The sequence below is a fragment of the Grammomys surdaster genome, unplaced genomic scaffold (assembly GCF_004785775.1).
Source record: "Grammomys surdaster isolate TR1022 unplaced genomic scaffold, NIH_TR_1.0 63, whole genome shotgun sequence".
NCBI classification, from domain to species: Eukaryota; Metazoa; Chordata; class Mammalia; order Rodentia; family Muridae; genus Grammomys; species Grammomys surdaster.
In genome coordinates this window covers 12435625-12457115 of record NW_021604565.1, presented here as the reverse complement: position 1 = coordinate 12457115, position 21491 = coordinate 12435625, and the positions used below count along the sequence as shown (strand labels likewise).

Sequence of the window (21491 nt, the reverse complement as noted above, 5' to 3'; positions counted from 1 at the left end):
ATGTGTCAACACTCGCCACCCCTTCCTGTGATACCTAGTGAAAATTTTCTGATTCTGTACAAGTCTCTTCACTTTGCTATTACTTTTGGTGTACAAAACTTTCTCATTTCATGTGATCGTATTTACCAATTGTTTCTATTATTTCTGTGCTACTCCTAAGCTGTTTAACTTTATGTGGTCATATTTTTCAGTCACTCAATTGTTTGTGTTATTGTTGGGATGCTCTAACTCCTATGGAGTCAATGTGTCCTCTGTTACTCCAAACAGTTTCGAAGTTTCAAGCCTTACATCTCTGATCCATTTGGAGTTGAATTAAAAACAGGGTGAGGAAACAGGAATCCACTTTTGGCTTTTTGTGTATGTGTATTCAGTTTTTACCAGCAACACTTGTTAAAGGAACTCCCATTCTTTCTGTGTATATTTTGGATGCCTTGGGCAAAATTCAGACTGTTTCAGCTGTGTGGGGTCATCATTGAGTCTTGTATCTATTCCATGGATCTGGGCATCTGGTTCGGTGTCAGTGGCATTCTGCCTTGTACATAATTCCTTCTTTTGGAAGAGTGTTTTCTTTGATAACATAGTGGTACGGCATTTTTAAACTAGCCTTTCAAACTACTCATTTCCAGACTGAATCGTGACTAATGTCTCAGCCATACACAGATTGTTACTGTTGATTTCGCATCTCTATTACAGTTTTGAGTCTGTGCACCTGTTTGCTTCCTTAGTATCTGCCTATACATACTTATTATCTGGATAATTATAAATCTTTTTGAATTTTTGTATCGAATGTATTAGCATGTGCTCCCTCTAAGTTACAGTATTTATTCAATGACATTAACAGAGATTCCTCTTAGACGAATCCCCTCTAAGAAGTCTATTAAAGAACCCTCCTTTTTAGCCTCACTGACTGACGACCTGGGTTTCCTAAGCACTTCACTGTGCACATGGTCGGCACTATTTCCCACAGCTTCCTTCTGTTCTACTCTACAGCCATCCTCATGATACTGAATTTCAACATGACAGTTGAGATTCTGCTACTATAGAACTGGATACACGGTAGTGCAAAAAAAAAAAAAACAGAATCTTAAGAAATCACAACTTCTGAGTCATTTTCATTTGTTAGATTTTGTCTGATTTCATAATCAAAATCACTTACTTTTTAATAAGTTATGAGTGGGCTAAATGTGTAGTTTTAATGTGAGAAACTCTGAGTCACAGTCAAAGTGCTGTAGCATTAGAAAATCTAAATTAGAGAAAAGGCTATAGTCTAAAACTTATACACATACACACACACACACACACTTGCATATACACATGTACACACAATTCTGTGGTTACGTGCTACACGTGGAGTTTGAATCTTCCTAAAATAAGATCATAATTTATAAATACTTCATTTATCAATAGTGAATTGAACAGAATCTTAGAAAAGAATAATTATAGAGAAAACCCCAATAATTCATCTCCAAAGAAATAACAAAATTTCATACTAAAAATGAAAGCACAAATTGAAGGAAGCTGCTGGGCCTGCACTTACCAGAGTGGTGGCAGTAGTCCATGTATTGGGGAACTTGGATGGTAAAGGCTATCAAATCAGGAGCTAGGAGAGATTCAGGCTTTCTACTTTCATTAAGCCACTTGGTGCTATGAAGGTCTCTAGTGTCAGAAGGACCCTGAAGCAAAGGAATCAATTTCTCTTTTCCACTGTCACCTGAATAGAAATATTGATTGAAAAAATTTGAAAAGGGGAAGAAAAATTTTAAAATAAAATTTCACATGTACAGTACAGTAGTTTGGGAATAGTTGATCTGAAAATATATCACTATAATAATGGCTCAATAATAGCTGCTACTAACCTGAATATCTAGTTAATAATCGAAAGAGTCTAACTAATAAAGCTATTTTAAGTTTTAAAATTAACTGTGACATTTTGCTAACGAATGCAGATCATGCTCAGAACAGCATAACATGAAATGACATAGAGATATACTTCAGCAAAATACATACTATGATATGATGGAATTTAGGTTTGCTGAAAGAATTAGCATATAGCTTAAGAAGAACATTATGAAACAAAACATTGCAAAACAGAGGAATACAATTACAACTTAATTTTTGTAACACCTAATTTTTGTGTTTAAAGCTACTATGCTAACACTTAATTCAATTTTAAGCTAATTATTATACATAAATCAAATTTCTGTCAAAACTGCAAGAATAAATATTCTTTTAATTTTTTGTAATTACTGTTAAAACTGTGCAAAGTTCTTCACCTTAACTGAAAATTAATTGGTTAAAGTCAGTAAGTTATCATCCCTACACTGTTAAAAGTATTAAGTATAAATAAAACAATGAAAAGCTCTGATTCATAGGAACAATGAGTAAATTCTTGTTTCAGCAAATGCTCCTTGTAAATGGCAAGGCTGATTCTCCTACACAGGCAATAAAGTTTTACACGGTCCAGCTGCACATACCTGGGGCTTTGGCACAAATTTTTATTGATCCCAAGGTCCCAGAGGCACATTTGACCAATGATGTGCTGCAGTACTTCAGTTCAACATTCTGGATTGAGCCCTCAAGAGTTGGCAGGGGATTCTTAGATTTCACACCTAATAAAAGAAAACTGCAAATGTACTAGCTGATTGAATTTAAATAATTTTTATGCTCCTTCACCAAGGTATTTAAAGTTAATTATACTTTAATTATCTACCTCAGATGGTCTTATAGTATTTGTGTTAAGTTGCAGAGTTCAGTATTTAAAAGGCAAAAGGATACAATTTTAAAATAAACGGGCTGAACTCTCATAACTGTAGTTATGAACAGATCTTGATTAGTAGGATTCAAGACATGAAACTAAATGCAGAAATCATTACATAAAACCCAAGAGGAAGTTTAAAAATCATACTTAGTTTTAGAATACATGCTAATTTTTACATTATGAAACAAGTTTAACTTATTTTAGCAAAGACATTTACAAAGGAAACTACCTGAATGAGGAGATAGAAATAAAACAGTCCAAGAAAGTTCATACGTTAAAATACAATCTCTTATAAGCAAAGAAAACAAAGGGACTTGTATCAAATAAACAAAAAGTAGACATTAATATCTCTATTGTGTGATACTTACTAATATAAACTAGCTGAGGAACTTTAATTTCAATGGTCAACCCTGATTTAGGTCATGAAGCAGGGGAGGATTATATAAGCAGAGAAATCTACAGAATATAATTCTGATGAGGAAAGGGGAAGAGAGAAGAGGAAAGAGATGAAGGATCATCCCTCAAGATTAACACGTGCCCCAGACTGACGTTGTATTACCTACACAAATGGACTCAGTCTCTACAAAAGACTATAATATAGCTATTGCTCTCCTCAGTTTTTATTCATAGATTGAGGGGGAAAACTAAATTTCACAGAAGGGTCTGTAATCAGTTAACATTACTGAAACACTGCATTGTGTAATGCATACAAATGAATTCAGTCTATACAAAATACTGTAATAGGAATGTTACTATCCTCATTGTATAGATTACAATATCATGAATTACAAGTGTTAACTAAATTTTGCACCATGCACAAAAGGTAATAAACATAAGAAGCTAAGTGTCAAACAATGTCATATCTGTTCCAGAATAATTCTATTTTTCTCCTGTTTACTTTGAGTATAAGCATCCAGGCACACCATTTCCCTTTTGTTCCTCACCTCAAATTTTAGTGAAATACGAAGTATTGTCCTTCATATTTGAAGACCTAAATTACATATCATATTAATTTTTGCTAAACACTGGCTATCTCTCCAAAATATCATGAAAGTCTTCCTAATCAATGATCAAAACTTTAACAAGGTAAATGATTCCGAAATGACTGAAAGGTAAACGTGATATTAAAAAAAAAAAAAACACTTCCCAAATACTAACCAGCATTTCTAATCTTCACCTTAATCATGTCCTAATTGGTTTCTTGTCAACTTACACAAAAAAGAGTCATCTAAGGAAAAAAAAAAACCTTAATTGAGAATATGCCTACTTTTAAGACTGACCTATAGGGTTAAGTCTTGATGTCATAGGTGGGGACACCCAAGGGCTGGTAATCCTTAATACTGTAAGAAGGCAGGCTGAACAAGCCCTAAGGAAAACTCCAGTAAGTAGTGTTCCTCCGTGCATCTGGTTCAGTTCCTGCCTCCAGGTTCCTGCCCTTGCTTGAGTTACTGTCTTGGCTTCCCTCAGTGATGGGCTGTTACCAGAAGCAGAAGCAAAATAAATCCTTTCCAAACCAAGGTGCTCTTGGTCATGGTATTTACTACAGCAGCAGAAATAAGACAGTCATTATATAATTGTATATCAATTAGTTGTTAATTTCCCATGTTTAGTTATGTATTTATGTATAATAGGCATCCTGAGAACAAAGCTCTGTAACAGATGTACATGTAGTATGTGAAGCTAATAAAGTGGTATCCAAATGTTGTATAATTCTCAGATATGCAATTGCCATGACTGCAAACACTCAAATAATAGCCAAGAAAATTAGATGATAGCCAATACTTATATACTTATAGTCCTAGCAGTATAGGTATCATAGTATCTGGCATTGACTGAACACTTAATTGTTCCTAATTTATTTATGTATCACACACCAAAATAAAAAAAATATTTACTGTCCTCATTTTACACATAGGAAAACAAAGGCTTGGAGTAACACAGATTTGGCAAAATGAATAAGGAAGAGGCAAAATTTAAACCATATTGTCCATATTAGAAAGGGTGAAGAAGCTGGAGATATGGGTGACTGAGTAAAAGAGTCAACTATACAAGCTGGAGAATCAAACACCCAAACAAAACATTGAGTTGTGGCCACAGGTCCATACTAACACTGTAGATTTTGGTGAAAGGAGAACCTATGAAACTTTCTGAGTCCAATCCTACCTTCAGGTTCAGTGAGAAATCCTATTTCAAAGAAATATAGTGGACAATGAAATAGTACAGTATATAATATCCTCCTCTGACCCCCACAAATAAGCACATATGGGTACATGTACAAATATACATACACACACAGGATGTCAAGCTTTTCCATACAGTCAACACCACTGTGCTTTGCAAGATGTTGTAATTAGTATATAATTTACCTTAATCCAAACATTATCATAGATGAAAAAAGGGACATAAAAGTAGCACCCTCCACTGCTTCTCTCAAACTTTATAGACTTCCAGTCTATATTAATTCATTTAAAAGTGTAAGAATCCTACAAGCTGTGCCTTGCAAGTGATCACAGCTGTTCTAATGAAGATAGTGCCCGTTACATGTTAAAATAGAATTCTACAGAGATAGTTCATTGGAACAGCTCCTGTTTGGGATGGATGGATATATATATATATATATACCGAGGTTCAACTCTTAATACTAGTAACAGTAGGGGGAAAAAATCACCTAAGAAATAATTCAAGAATATTTCCCAAAACGGTAGAAGTAGAAGACAGGTAAGTCCTTTCAAATAAAAATAAATACACATATTTATTCAGCTAGTGTTCCTGCTATAATAGAAGCTCCCTACTGAGGTAACCTTCTGAGTTAACACCAAAACAAAGACAGCACTACACACATTACAAAAATGAGGCGATATGCAAAGACTAAATAACAAAAATCACATCAACCATCTTAACAAGTCTGATCAATGAGCAAGAAGGAAACTGAGCAATGCTTTAAAACTCTACAGAAAAAGAAATCTCAATCTAAAAATCTATACGCAGCCAAATGATCAGTCCCATATAATTATGTTCTGGTTACTTTTTAACTGTCAACTTAGCATTACACAGAATCACTGGAGAAGAGGGTCATAATGAGAAATTATCTAGACCAGGGTGGCTCGTGGGCATATCTGGAGATAGGGGAAGGAAGATCTAGGGCTCTGTGGGTAGCTCCATTCCCAGCTGTGGGACTAGACTATATAAGAGTAGAAAAGGTTAGCTGAACACAAGCAACAAAGGAAGCCTGCAGGCATGATGCTTTCAAGTTCCTACCTTGAATAAACTATTACCTAGAATTGTAATCCATATGCAAACCTTTCTCCAGTAAAGTTGCTGCTTTTAGGGAAAAGGATAGCCTTTCAGGGTGTTTTACCACATCAACAGAAATAAAGCTAGGATAAAAGGTAAAATAAAGAAACAAAAATTTCTTCAGGCAAACAGATGACTTCCTGTGCTAGAATGCTAACTATAGAATGTTATAGCCCAAGAGGGCAGAGAAGATCAAAAAAAGGAAACACTCATCTGAGAAACAGAACACAACAAAAGAAAAACAGAAAAACAAAAAGAAATTTCAAGACATCTTAGATTTGGACTGGAGACCAAATAGACATTGAATGAGGAAAGTACACTAAAAACAATCATTACAAAGTTAAAGCATACATTTGGGATTTCTATGTTTTAGAAAATATGTACAGAAAATACTAATGAAGCAAGAACAAAAAACTAGCCACACAAATTCTATTAAAGTTTTTAAAGAGAAAAATTTCAAGATAGCATGTAATACTATACATTCTTAATACGCAGAGTTACTGAGGAGAAAGGAAAAACAAAGTATTGGTCCTAAAAACTAGATCCTTAGTAGCAAGGACAATAATATTGCACTGCTTGTGAGAGAGGGAGTCAATAGAGAGACATAGACAGAAAGAACATTAAAGATTCAAATGAGTTGATTTGCAGTGGGGAGATGACCTTCGATTACTCAGGTAAAGCTGATATGATGTGACAAATCCTTAGAGACAAAAAGGGAAGCATTAAGGAGGAGAGAAGAAGACATGAGGTCAGAACCACCGTCAAAGAAGCATGATACTCATGCATCTGAAGAAGGGGACCATAAGCCAAGAAGAGTCTATACTTCTGAAAGCTAGAACAGGCAAAGACGGACTACCCCTGAAGACACCAGATAGCAGAACTACTGACACCTGATTTTATCAGAAATTCATTGCACTCCTATTTCCATATTAGAGAACTGTAAGAACAAAACTGTGCTGTAGGGCTGGCACCTGATTTTATCAGAAATTCATTGCACTCCTATTTCCATATTAGAGAACTGTAAGAACAAAACTGTGCTGTAGGGCTGGAGAAGTGGTACAGTAACTATGGCATGTTCTTGCTAAGGAGCGTAGTTTGGTTTCCAACACCCACTTCAGGCAGCTTACAACCACCTATAATTCCAGGGCTTATTCCATAGATTCCAAGGGATCCAATGCCTCTGGTCTTCTTGGGAAGGATCCTTGGTAAAGGTTCCGAAGCACGATCGCTTGCTGTGGCCTTCCATGAAGAGCATGGACTTTTCCTCACATGTCATCAGTTCATGCACTCACTTAGTAAAGATTTACCACACAGGCACTAGATTTCAAACATATCCAGGAGCTATAGGAGCAAAGGGATGTTTAGGCATATCTCTGGTGAAAGTCAAGATTCTTGTGAGAAAAGTAGTCCTTAAACAGTAATTATGGAGCAACAGTGGTTAAGCTGAGTGATTACGAATATTTGTTCCTCTTTTAGAGGACCATATTAGGCTCCCAGACCTATTGTCAGGCAGCTCAAAACCGTCTATAACACCAATTCCAGGGGATCCAATGGCCTCTTCTGGTCACCAGGGATATCTATAGATAAGTAGCATACACATTAAAAAATTAAAACATATGAAATATACCTACTGATATTAGGAAAATGTAAGAAACCAAAAGAGATGCTATGAGTTAGTCATTCCTGGAGTCATAAAAATGCAAGTTTCCATAAGCAGAGCAGTATGGAGCCATATAGCTGTGCAGCTGAGGTAGCCCGTCTGGAACAAAAGCAAAGCTGAGACCTGTTCAAACCCACACAGGAGTTAGGACTGTCTTCTCTTTGCTCTGGATCTGCATGCTTTGGTGCATGTAATCTCTATGACCCCACCTCCACCACTCTTGAGGTAGTCACGTGGCCTGGCAGCCAAATTACAGGTTTACCTACCTCTCTGCCTATAAGAACATGTCCAGCAAGTATCTAGAACTCTTCATGCAAATGAAGTAGTCCCAGCACCTCAGCCCAAGCCAATAATGTACACTCACCCTGAAAACCTCTACTCACTCACCCAAGGTTTAAACAGCCCTTGTTACCTCCAATAAAGGAGACTCATTTCACTGAAAGTCATCTGGGAGAAAGCATTTTTCTCCCTGGCTTGCCGGCTGTTTCATTCCAGACCAGTGCCTGTATACCCCAAGAGCAGAAGCAGAACCTGGCTGCAGAGCAGGTTGTATTTACATATATAGGATATATAAATATATGTGTATACATATGTAACAATTAAAGAAAAAGAGACCATAAATTTGAGAGAAAAGGAGGATAATATGAGGAGTGCCTGGAGAAAGAAAAGGGGGCAGGGGAAATGATGCTATTATGATTTCAAAAAGAAAAAAATGTCACAGAAAAAATTAATAAAAAAGAGAATAATGTGATTGGAAAGAATTAGAGAAGGTATCTTCAACTCCTTTATCTGTTAAATGAGTACAGAATGTATAGAGAACTGTCAGAACTCAACAAGATGCAAACTACTTCAAAATGGGAAAAGGGCCTCACAAACTGGCCCACATCTGTAATCCAAGTACTCAGGAGGCAGTGGCTAGAGCTATACACCAAGACCTTGTTTTAAAAGTGGAGACGCTTGAAAACACTTCAAAGAGAATATACAAATGCCTGTCTAGCTGTAACTTTGGGTATTTTGACTTATGTGGTGGTTTGAATAGGAATGGCTGCCATAGACTCGGGTGTTTGAATGCTTGGTCCATAAGAACTGGCATTGTTGGAGAAAATGTGTCATTGTAGTGGTAGGCTTTGAAGTCTCCAATGCTAAAGTTACACCAAGTGTGGCATACAGTCACTTCTGATGCCTGCTGATGAGGATATAGAACTCCCAGCTTCTTCTTCAACACCACATCTGTCTGTACTCTGCCATACTTCCCACCATGATGACAATAGACAAAACCTTTGAAAATGTAAGCCAACCCCAAATAACTATTTTCTTTTATGAGAGTTGCCATGATCATAGTGTCTCCCCACAGCACTAGAAACCCTAACTAACACAGCCTATTAATACATGCCCAACTCTCCCCTCCCGGAGTAACTGTCATCTTACTCTTCACTTTACATGATGGTGATAAGGTTCACCAGGACTTCATCTCTCTTCATGGATAAATGATATTGAATGATATGAATGACAACAACCATACTATTCTTATTTTACACTTTGTTGAGCCTTTGACCAGTTAACACAGTACAATAAGTTCAGTTGGGGGCTGAGTTATTTCTATTTGGAGAAATTCCATTTGTCTATTTTGTTTTTACTGTCTGTTCTTTACGGTTCTTACCTAAAAGAAAATCACTTTCCCCCCAGCCCACGGGACTGTGCCCTGTGCTTCTGCAGGAGCTGCAGTCTCAGTCTTATGCTAAAGTCTCAGTGTACTTAAGCTATGCTTTCATTTTTTATGGTATTTTTGCTACACGAATGTAGGGGTAAAATGTGATGTTTCAAGATGAGTACCTTGGATCACTAGATTCGGTAACTGGTATGGTATCCTCTCAGTCATTAGTCATTTCTTTCTGGCAAAACATGAGAGATCCCCGGCCAGGCTGGACTCCAGCATGAGTGAGGTGGCAGCGTGGGCATGCAGAGGGCAAGGACAGTCTGAGACTACAGCTCAAAACAAACAATCCTCTCTTCTATCTGTTTTGAAATACATGTTCTATTTTAGGTAGACTCCTGTTCCCTACTGTGCCATAAAATACAATATATCCTTCCTATCCAACTGCATTATAATTTCAAAGTACAACTTAGAACAATAACAAAAAGATTACAAAAGCCAATCTGTAAGAAGACATGGAAATCCAAAATGTGTGTAACTTATGCATCACAGCTACAAAATATGGGAACAGACTAGGCTTGACTGAGAAGAAAACCCACACTGCACTTACAAACTATAGCAACATTCCCAGGGATTCATAACTCAGCTACCTCAAAGTTCCATAGAGAAAAATGTGACAAAAAAGCACATCACCATAAGCTTCCTACTACATCATAGAAGAGACAGAATGTGTGCACTGTGATGTGTGCACTGTGTTTACAGATCTACAGGACACATAACAGGACAGAGCACAATATGCTGGCCCCAAACTGAATCTCATCAAAATTAGAACTGACTTGATACATTGTTCTTTGATCATAGCAGTTTCAAACTTGAAATTTTCAAATGCTAATAAGAAATTAACAAACCTAAGCATGTCATAAGTCAAAGAGAAAGACTTGAGGACATTTCTTTAATCTGTTGATTAAAAATATAATGCTTCAAAACTGGCAGAACAGGGCAGGGTACTGTGAAAAGGAACATTAACAGCACTAAGACTATATGCATTAGAATGAGTACATGAAAATAGGGTGAAGGACAAACACCTAAACGAGGGGAGAAAACAGAATCCTAACATACACACATAAATTCCCAGATGACTTTGATAAGGGGTGTAAGAATAATCCAATGAGTGAGAGCCTACTCAAAACAGAAAAGAAAAAGAAACACACAAGTGCAAGAAAATCCAGTATCTGCAATTCCTTGAAATAATACAGCAGGAAAAACATCTTTGTGATTTAGAAATGGGGAAAGAATTCTTAATCTGAGTTAAAAAAAAATACATGCAAGACCCTACCACACAAGAAAAGGAATATAAGATGTCAAGAAATGACATCTGAAAACCACACATTCAACAACGAACCAACATATCTAGAGTGTATACAGACTCCTCAAATACACAAACAATAACATGAAAGTATATTAAAGTATTTATAGCCATTCCATTGAGGTAATTTATAAGCACAAAGCAAAGGCATTAAGATGGTAAGACAGATGGGGAGGGTAAATGGGAGGATTGGAGAGGACACTGGAGAGTTTTTCATATTTCATTGTACACATGTGTATAATTTCCATGAATAAAAATATATGTATCATCATATTAATAAAAATCAGAGAGAGGGGAATTAAAATAATAATAGCATCATTACACAACTATCCCAATATCTAAAACAAAATACATAACAAAATCATATGCTGGTAAGTATGTGAAGAAATGGTAGTCATATGAAGATATGTAAAATGTTATAGAGACACTACTGAAAGCAATTTAACAATTTTTTAAAAAAATAAAATATATACCTATCATAATGCCAATAAATAATATTCTTGGATATTAAACAAAGAAAACTAAAAGACTATGTCTGTAGCAAAAACTTATTTATAGCAACCCAAAACTGGTTTATCTGTATCACAGAATGTTATAAAGCAATAAAATTTTTAGACTCCAAAGGTTCACACTTTTGATTCCTTTCATATGACCTGTTCAGGATAGGGAAGTCCACAGAGAATACAGCAGATGCAGCTCACAACAATTATTCCAAGTAATGAGATGAGGAGAGGAGAGGGAAGGAGAGAGGGAGGGACCAACCTATAGCAATGACAGGCTTTTTAAAATCCCATTGATTCATAGGTTTAAAGATGAAAATAATTCTAAAAAATAAAAATCAATTTATTATCTTCTTGATTTAACTTTTAGTTCATGTAAAAGAAAATTTATTTATGAAGGAATGTTCAATATTTAAATAACACATAGATGTATGGTATCTCAAAGGAAATTGACGTGTCAAAGAAGAGAAATATGCAAGCATAAATATGTAGGTATGACCTGCAAATTTGTGTGACTAACATTCTTTTACTGCTGCAGGATTTATCCTAAAAAGTTAGCCTATGCCCCAAAATTTACACTATGTCCCAAACATAACACTAGAAAACAAGTTCTTCTCTCCTGTCCCTTCCCATATCTGGTCTTCCCCCTTCCTTTCCCTCCCCCTCCCTTCTCCCTCAGAAGGTCAGGAATGGAACAGAAATTTGTAGCAGTGGGAGATGGGGAACTGGGGGTAGCCACTAGAAAGTCCCAGACACCAGGGAAGCTAAAGGCTCCTAGGACACAACAGGATCACAATACCAGAAATACCCAACAAAGGGGAGATGGAATCTGTAGAGACCACCTCCAGTAGATAGGCACAGCCCACAATTGAGGGATGGGGCCACCCACTCATCTCAAAATTTTTAACCTAGAACTGTTCCTGGCCAAAGGAAAGACAGAGAAAAAAAATGGAACACAAACTAAAGAAAGGGCCATCTAGAGAGCATCCCACCTAAGGATCCATCCCATCTGTAGACACCAAAGCCCAAATACTATTGCTGATGCCAAGAAGCGCTTGCTGACAGGAGCCTGCTATGGCTGGTCCCTGAGGGGCTCTGCCAACACCTGACTAATACAGATGCAGATACTCACAGCCAATCATCAGACTGAGCCCACAGAAACCCAATGGAAGAGCTAGGAGAAGGAATGAAGGAGCTGAAGAGAATTGCAACCCTAAAGGAAGATCAATATCAACTAACCAGACCACTCAGAGCTCCCAGGGACTAAACCACTAACCAAAGAGTATACATGGAGGGATCCATGGCTTCAGATACATATGTAGCAAAGGATGGCCTTATCCTGGTATCAATGAAAGGGGAGGCCCTTGATCCTGTAGAAGCTCGATACCCCAGCATAGGAGGATACTAGAGGGGTGAGGCAGGAGTGGGTGAGTGGGTAGAGGAGAAACCTCATAGAGGTAAAGAGAAGGAGAGTGGATAGGATATGGGGTTTGTGGAGGGAAACCAGGAAGAGGAATATCATTCAGAATGTAAATGAATAAAATAACTAAAAAAAATGAAATAGGATCTAAAGAACAAGTTAAAACTACAAAGAAATACTACTTAGTGAACCTTTCAAAAACATGTATCTGTCAAAGAGGTTTCAGGAAGTAGCATTTCCTCATCATTAAGAACAAAACTACAAAATTTCATTGCATCTCTGCAAATGATCCTTAAACAAGTCACAGAAAAAATGGACATATTATGCACTGCTATCATGCATTTTTCACCAAATAAATACTCAATGTCATCCACTAGACATCAGTGAAATGTTTGCAAGAATACTTCCAGCTTCTTCATCCTGTCAGACGACCTTATGCTAAACTATGTCAGTACAAGTCAACCACCTCACAGCAGACTTACACTTCCTTAAAGTTTCCTATAAAAAGTCCCTGCCTAAAATGAGTACCAGAGTCTTAGGATCCTCACACTGAGGAACCGTGTATGTAACCGATCCCACCTTCCTCACGTGTGGAGTATACTTCAGCTCATACTGCACAGTACATCACCAAAGAAAGGCTCTCTGATTAGACCTTTAGACTGCCTAAGTACTTTTCCCCCTGCCCTATAAAATATATTTACTTTATTTAGTAAATCAAAGGTAAAAACATTTTATTATGGTGATTTTGCTTTCTTTTTTTTAAATTTTTTTATTGGATGTTTTATTTACATTTCATATGTTGTCCCCTTACCCCATCCCCCCCCACCCAGGAACCCCCAATCCCCCCACCCCTCCCCCTTCTTCTCTGTGGGGTAACCTCCATCTACCCCCCCCCACCTCCCAACTCCCCACCCTCAAAATTCCCACCCCCTGGGGCATCCAGCCTTCATGAGGTCAAGGTTCTCTTCTTCCACCTATGCCCAGCAGGGCCCTCCACTCTTACATATTCAGCTAAAGCCCTGGATCCCTCCCTAAGTGCTCCCAGGCTGGTGGTTTAGACCCTGGGAGCTGTGGTTGGTTGGTATTGTTGTTCTCCTCATGGTGCCACAAATCCTTTCAGCTCCTTCAGTCCTCACTCTAACTCCTCCATTGAGAACCCCATGATCAGTTCCATGGCTAGTTGTGAGCATCTGCCTCTGAGTATGTCAGACTCTTGCAGACCTCTGAGGAGACAACCATATCAGGCTCTTATCAGCATGCACTTCCTGACTTCCACATCAGCATCTACCTTTGGTGACTGCACATGGGATAGATACTCAGGTGGAGTGGTCTTCAGATGGCCCCTCCTTCAGTTTCTGTCCCTCACTTTGTCTCCATATTTGCTCCCTTGAGTATTTTGTTGCTCCTTCTAAGAAGGACCGAATCACCCCCACTTGGTCTTCCTTCTTTATGAGCTTCATGTGGCCGTGATTTTGCTTTCTTAATGACTATATAGCATGTGTGCTGTGATCAGTATATTTAAATGCAATGATGAGATAGAAAAATGCTTAATCAAACTTTATGAGATTCTAATTGGAAACTGGCTATGAACAGCATTTCTTCAGAACACAAAAGGAGCCTGTGAAAGCCACTGTCCACCTCCAGAACTACGGAAACTTGGAAAGCACAGCAGTCAGAATGCAGCCAGAGCTCAGTGGATGCTAAGCCAGGAAGGGCCTGGGCACAAAGGGAGCTGTCCTTCAACTGGGCAACCCCATACAAACTGGAGCCCCCCCAGACAAAAGGGAGGCCCCCATACAAAATGGAGACCCCCATACAAAATGGAGACCCCCCCATACAAAATGGAGACCCCAAAAAACATTCCCAAAGAAAAATATCTCAGTTATTGCAAAGACTATCTAAAATTAAGGAATAAAGGATATTTCAAGTGAAATATGGTAAAATATATGGTAGATTGTTTTATGTCTCAGACAAACTTTAAAATCAAGTACACTAATAAAGACTAAAGGGAACTATAGAAATGGAAAAATAAAAGTTATAAAATGATAACTTAGTAATACTATAACAACTATTTTAATATATTAGAAAGAACTTAAAACCATAACATGAAGTATAAGCAAGTTAGGTAGAGGCTCCATACTACCCCCTGCTGGTACCCTCATAAGCAACCTCCAGTACTTCAGTACTACAAACCAAGTAGTGATAATCACTTAACAAGGTAAGATACCTACAACAGATGCTGGAGAGCCACAAACAGATGTACACGCTAAACAGATACGTGTACGAGGCATGAAATAAAACGTAGGAAAAATCTAGCATATTTATAAATACAATACATCAAGAATAAAAAAATGAAATCCAGGAATGTAGAAACCTTTGCTTAAAAGGGCTGAGTCTACAACGTGGACCAGCAAACATTATTTTCTAGTGAGCTAATGAAAAATACTTTAGGATTTGCACTATGTAGAGCTTCTGTTATATTTATTCAATTCTGTCATTGTCACACAAAGGAACTTCAGAACTTCTTCTTTTTTTTTGCTCCAGAAAAAAAAAAACAAAAAACAAAAAACAAAAAACAAAACAAACAAAAACAAAAAAAAAACAGGTGATAGATAGGCTGTGTCCAAGTCATGGCCCACACTGTGTCCTAATGTGGTTATTCTCTATCCTGGTCCACATGAGACGTAGTCTCTGCTGCTGCTGCTGCTGGTGGTCAGTTTCTAGAGGACTGAGGAGATGAGTCTGTAAGAAAGACACTTACTCTGCAAGCATGGGAACTGAAATTTAATCTCCAATAAAAAAGGCCAAGGATTGCCACATAAGTCTGTAACCCCAGCATGGGCGCGTGCGCGCGCACACGCGCACACACACACACACACACAGAGCACAGCACAGTAACAATCTGACTCACACAACGGGAGCTGGGGGGAATAGTGGAAGGAGAGGTGAGGGAGGAGATAAACAGCAAGGTTGAGAGACTCCAAAACAACAGGCCAGTGTAGGGTTTGCCCATTAGTGTATATGAGAACCCTTGCAAGACATCAAATACATTTCTTTATACAATTTTTTAAAATATAATATAAAAAATGACTTAGATTAATGGTTATATGATCATTAAAAAACTAAGAAATAACAAATTTCCGAAAGCCACATAATATTAACAAAACCAGAATCAGACTTCACGCAAAACCGTGCTTTTACTCAATATCTATAATAATTACAATATTAAATTATTTAGAAATAAAAGAACAAAATGGATAAAAACAACATATATTCACTTAGGGTTGTGAATCAACACAGAACCACACATGAGTTCTGGACAATAAAAACATAGGCTATTGCTTTCCTTCCTATGTACCATACAGACATGAATGAAAGAATGAATGAATGAGTTCATGGCATGTGTATTTTAAAAATCTAATTATATGTATGCATGAGTGTACACAAAAGCATATATGTATTGTTTGGTAATTTTCTTCTGAGATACTCACAATGACTATGAAGCAAATTTCTTCACCCTGCTGTGTATAGTGAGTCTGCACTTGTGTAGCCTAATACTGGTAATTAATATTTTGCTGATTTGGGAGTCTCATAAGGTAATTTATCAATATTAAATTTTATAAACATCTGAGTGTGATGTCATGCCTTTAATCGCAGCATGCAAGGGCCAAGGGCAGACAGCTCTCTGAATTCAAGGCAACCTAGTCTACAGAACAAGTTCCAGGACAGTCAAGGCTATACAGAGAAAACCTGTTTTGAAAAAAATAAAAAATAAAAAATTATAGATAAAATGATGAATAATGTCAAAACTAATACTATTATGGAACAATCTTGTAAAGTGTCACTATATTAGTGAATAGCAAAACAAAATCAAGGAGACATTTTTAGATACAGATATATTCTGGAAGTTTTGCTTTATGCAAGCAATGTTTTTTTAAAGTATTGTATACAGATATTCTTAAATATATGATGTAACTAGCACACACTACTTTTAAAAATATCTTAGGAAAGATTCACAAGTAAACAATGTCTGACAAAAGCAAATTCCAACAGCTACAAAATAATAAACTCAAACTAAATATTTTTCATAAAATTGTCCCATTCTGGATGCAAGGTTTTTTAAATAGGAGTAACTCATATAACTTATTACAATCTTTAAAACATCAAATATTTATTTTATAGCCTGCATTAATTTGTGAGAAAATAGTTTCTATGCATGCCAGTTATATTTTCTGAAAAAACAAATGTATACCTATTTAGTGATCTGATTTTCCCTTTCATCTTGTCTCCAGTTTCTGTGTAGATTTATAATGTTCATTGTTTTAAATTTTAACAAATCACCTAATGGCAGAAAGGAAAATATGTTAACCTTGGAATTATTTGCAGTTGGAGAAATCCCTTTTGTCTGGCCCATACAGGGCCTGCAATCTGTTTTAAACACAGATTGTCTGCCTTTCGTCTGACAGCCACCAAGCTGCACAAATTACTTTCTGCCTGTTCACCTGTTTGCAGCTGCGTTTGTAAGCTAAAGATTCTGCAGTTTGACTTGGGCAACCACTTCAGGATTGATGACATGTGCTGCTGATAAAGTGAGCAATTTGAAGAAATTACTGGCTATAGCTATTGAAAGACATCTGCGCAGGAGCTGAGAACTAGAAGCCTTCAATCATGTGTTTGCAACCTGCAGTGGCGGCAACAGTGTTTGAAGTGATACCCTACGAAAGGCAGTTGGCCCTGATACTAAATAACCACACACTATATGGAACATAATCTCTCAAATGAGTAGTAAAAGCTTCTGTCTTTTCATTGTAAAAAATGGGCTTTGGTTCCTTCTTAAAAATATTCCTTAGGAGGTAAGACCTGACGATAATTATGCATTTGTTTTTCCATCATAAAGCCAGTTGACGAATCTCTTACTTTCTATGTAAAGAAATCCTCAGCATTCACTGACTGTGTCCTACATGAGAGTCACACACTACTCATAAAAAGGTTCTTTGTTCATTATCTAAATATTCAAAACAATACTAAGCTAGAATTACTGATCCATTCTCTCCTGGAAAAACTGAAACAAACTAAAGTTTGACGACCCTCTCCTCATGTGACATGTCCACACTGTAAACGAGCTTACAGAGCTAGTCCACACTGGGTTATAGGATAAGGTAGACACTTTGTGGAAGACACTGTATCACTCAGATCAGACACCAGGAGATGCACTTTCTATTCTATCTCTCTATCTCATTACACAAATTTATTTCACATCAGACTGTCAACATGAACTAAAAAAACTGATTTAGTCAAAAATCAAACTTTTAAGGCTCATATATAATGCTAAAAGTTCAAGCTCTTTACTGATTTGCTGAAAGTCAATGAAAATATTTCAGGTAAAATCATTTTTTAAATTATATCAAATATATATAATTTTATATAGAAAAATATACTATACCTAATGATGAAAAAGACACCATGCTAACTAAAATACTATTCAAATGATTACATAAAATATTTAAGTTTGACTTTGTCAAGAAAAATAGTAATTAAAAACACACGAACTATTAGCGAAAAATAAATGAATTCTGATTTTAAAAGTTATAGAACATAAATCCATGAAAATTATATAAAATTCAGAGGAATCAACTAATATATAGATAGCTACATGTTTAATCCAAGTGTTCCAAACTCAAAACAGGGCTTAAAATTATAGGTTAACATATTTTATGTTATTGAGGTTAACTCTAAACTTCTTCACTTCTACTTGTAAATGTCAAAAAATTCTTAATTTGTACACATTCAAATGTACTAAAAGCTAATATTTAAAAGAGTTTAACATATGTAGTGGAGGATGGCCGTGTCGGGCATAGGTGGAAGAGGAGGTCCTTAGTCCTGTGAAGGCTGGATGCCCCAGTGTGGGGGAATTCCAGGGCGGGGAGGTGGGAGTGGGGGGTTAGGTGGGGGCACATCCTTATAGAAGCAGGAGGAGGGGGGATGGAATAGGGGGTTTCTGGGTGGGTAGGGAATGGGGAAAGGGGATAACATCTGAAATGTAAATAAAATATCCAATAAAAAAATAACCATCAAAAAACCCTAATAACTCAAGGTAATTACATTCTAAAATATGTAATTAACTGAAAAGCAAGAACAGCTTTTAGGAATATAATTGCAGAGAGCATAAAGAACATCAAATAAATGTGTAATTCTTCAGTTATATAAGACATAAAAGGCATTGAATTTTCAAATAATAATTTGAGGATCAATTTCCATGAAATTTTTGGTTCTTATTTAGTGTAGACACACTAAATAAAACATGCTTCTTCATTCGTTGCAGAAAATATGTTAACAGAACTGTTTAATACTTCTTACAAAGGTTTGATTAATAGTTGGTATTACTATTAGTTTATGTAGGTTGTAAATTTATCATAAACTTAGAGAACACTATTCCTAGTATTTATAATGACTGAAATCTCTATCATAACTAATTTAAATATATTTAGTAAAACTATCAAGAACTATTAGTTCAATTTTTTAAATTAAACATTCTTTTAAAAAATAGTAAAGTCAAAGACTCCATGCTAAGTAGCTATGATAAATTTGACTTTCACATTCCAGTCTACATAAATTGAATTCAACACAGAGCCAATTTGTTCTAGCCACAAAAGAGGATACACATCATTAATGGTTATAATAAATCAAGATTGTATCTGTTTACCTAATGGTGTACCAATACCATTCTCATTATGTTACTATCCTCTATTCTCTCATGCCCTGCATTCAAAATTTTAATAGCAGCTTTTATTTTAAAAGACCTAAGTCGTAAGAACATTCATACCACTTCATAACTTTGACACAAAGTACATAGAAGCAGATTAGACTTCATTTGGTATAAAATCAGTTGGCACTTTTACATCTGTGCATGCAACATAAATACACCAGCTGGCATCTCAAGTACACACACATATGGACTTCAAAACAGAAACTTCCTTATTTGCAGCACTGCCAGGGTAATTTTGTATCCTCTGCACACTGCAGCTATTTGTCAGGGCCCTGCAGGTGTGCAATGCACATAAACACACAGCTGTGGTCCAGCAAGCCAAGTGTTCCATCAAACACATAAAGGGAGATTCAGCAGTTGAATTAGTCATCCTTAGAACAGGTCCACGGAGAACAATATGGGTTAGTATTTTTGGAAAAATCGTGAATAGAAAATTTATGATTATGCTCATTTTACAAAATAACTGAGGGATTGTATCATTTTTAAAGTAACATGTGCTTACAAGGTTTTTGTTAGAATGGCTGAAGAAAAGTTAAGTTTATTTTTACTTTTAAATGCAAGAAAATTTATATATAAGTTTATTTAAGTGCAAAATGTGAAAAGCTTTAAAAGTTAGATTTGTTATTAGAATTTATATCATATATTTATAAAATTACAAATCATAATTACTATCTCTTATTGTAGTTAAAATTCTGCTTTTCTATTTATATTTAACATGAAATTTTTGTTAAAAGATAATAAAGCCTAAAAATTCCACATCAGACAACTATTAACTGCCTTAAAATAACCGCTTTATTGAACTGTAAATACGATTATAACACTAAATTCTCAAATGTGATATATAAGTATATTGGTCTAAATTGGTTAGGGAAATATATGGAAATTCACCATCATGTGGAAGCCCCCACCCTAATTAACCTTGACCTTATTAATACTCTCCTTAAATTTCCTGTTAAGAACTTCAGATCATCAATAATTATGAGTAACTACAAAATGCTCACAGTCCACCTGGTAGTTGATAAAACATGAAGGATAAGTCAGAAAATGGGCTTGAATGCATTATGCCTAATATACTGACCTCCACTGAGCTTGGGGTCAAAGAGTTAGTAATCAAGAAATAGCAGTCTGTCACATAAGGGAAGTTGTGCTTTCCTCTTTCTGGAATGTACAAAAGTTCTTCAAGATTACACTAGTCAGAAACAAACCTCCCCTTCAGGAAGCCTATTCAGTACTACTTTACTTTATTGGCCTATCCACCTTTTGCCTAAAGCAGGAAAGGAGTAAGTAAATGAGGAGAAAGGAATAAAGTGCTTATGATTATTTAATTTCCTTTAAAGTTAATTACTATAGGTCTTATTTTATTGGTTTTGTCTAGATAGAAACAGGAAATACTTGAATTTAACTTGGTTTCCTGTACTACTTATGTGTCCCTATGATGTGATTCACAAGTCTACAACACGTCCATCTAGTCTTAAATGCTTCAGATTAGACCTAGTTGAAGACTTCATCTCAGAATATCTAACTGCAATTCTGTCATAAGACACGGATGTCCTTTGCAAGGAAATATCTCATTTCAGAAAAAATGTCAAATGTTAAGGATAAAAAAGAATACCAGGCTTCTTAATTTCTACAATAAAATACATTTTTAGAACAAGTTAGTTTTAAGATTTATTTTTATTATTTATATTTAAGTGTATATATGCATGTTATATCTATATGATGTATGCCTCCTGGGTCTCATTACCAAAGAAGGGCAAAAGAAGCTGTCAAATCTCCTGGAGTTGGAAGTGCAAGTGGTTGTGAGCCGCCTAGTGTGGGTGAACTCAAATCCCCCAAAAGAGGAGCAATGGCTCTTCTAATGAATCATCTCTCCCTTTAAAAACCAATCTGAACTAAAGTTGTCTGTGCCCGTTATTTACCCTATATTACTATGACTTTAATGTTGCATTTCATGTACTATTTGCTAACTACTTGGTTCTCTCTCTGAAGCTGCAGTCAGTCTAATAGGTGGACCAGTCTGGAATCATGGGAAATCCCAACTAAACAAGTACTTCTGACACCTCTGCTAGAATA

The 21491-nt window shown here is 36.3% G+C and overlaps 1 protein-coding gene across 1 annotated transcript in view; it reads right to left on the bottom strand.

The window, feature by feature from the left end:
* Vps13b (vacuolar protein sorting 13 homolog B) overlaps positions 1-21491 on the bottom strand; it is a 585584-nt gene that overhangs the window by 409431 nt on the left and 154662 nt on the right. The window contains exons 17-18 of the mRNA XM_028767027.1: positions 2475-2609; positions 1538-1711 (exon numbers count right to left, since the gene is read on the bottom strand). Of these exons, the coding sequence (XP_028622860.1) occupies positions 1538-1711; positions 2475-2609 (309 nt within the window). The remainder of the gene's footprint in view (positions 1-1537; positions 1712-2474; positions 2610-21491) is intronic.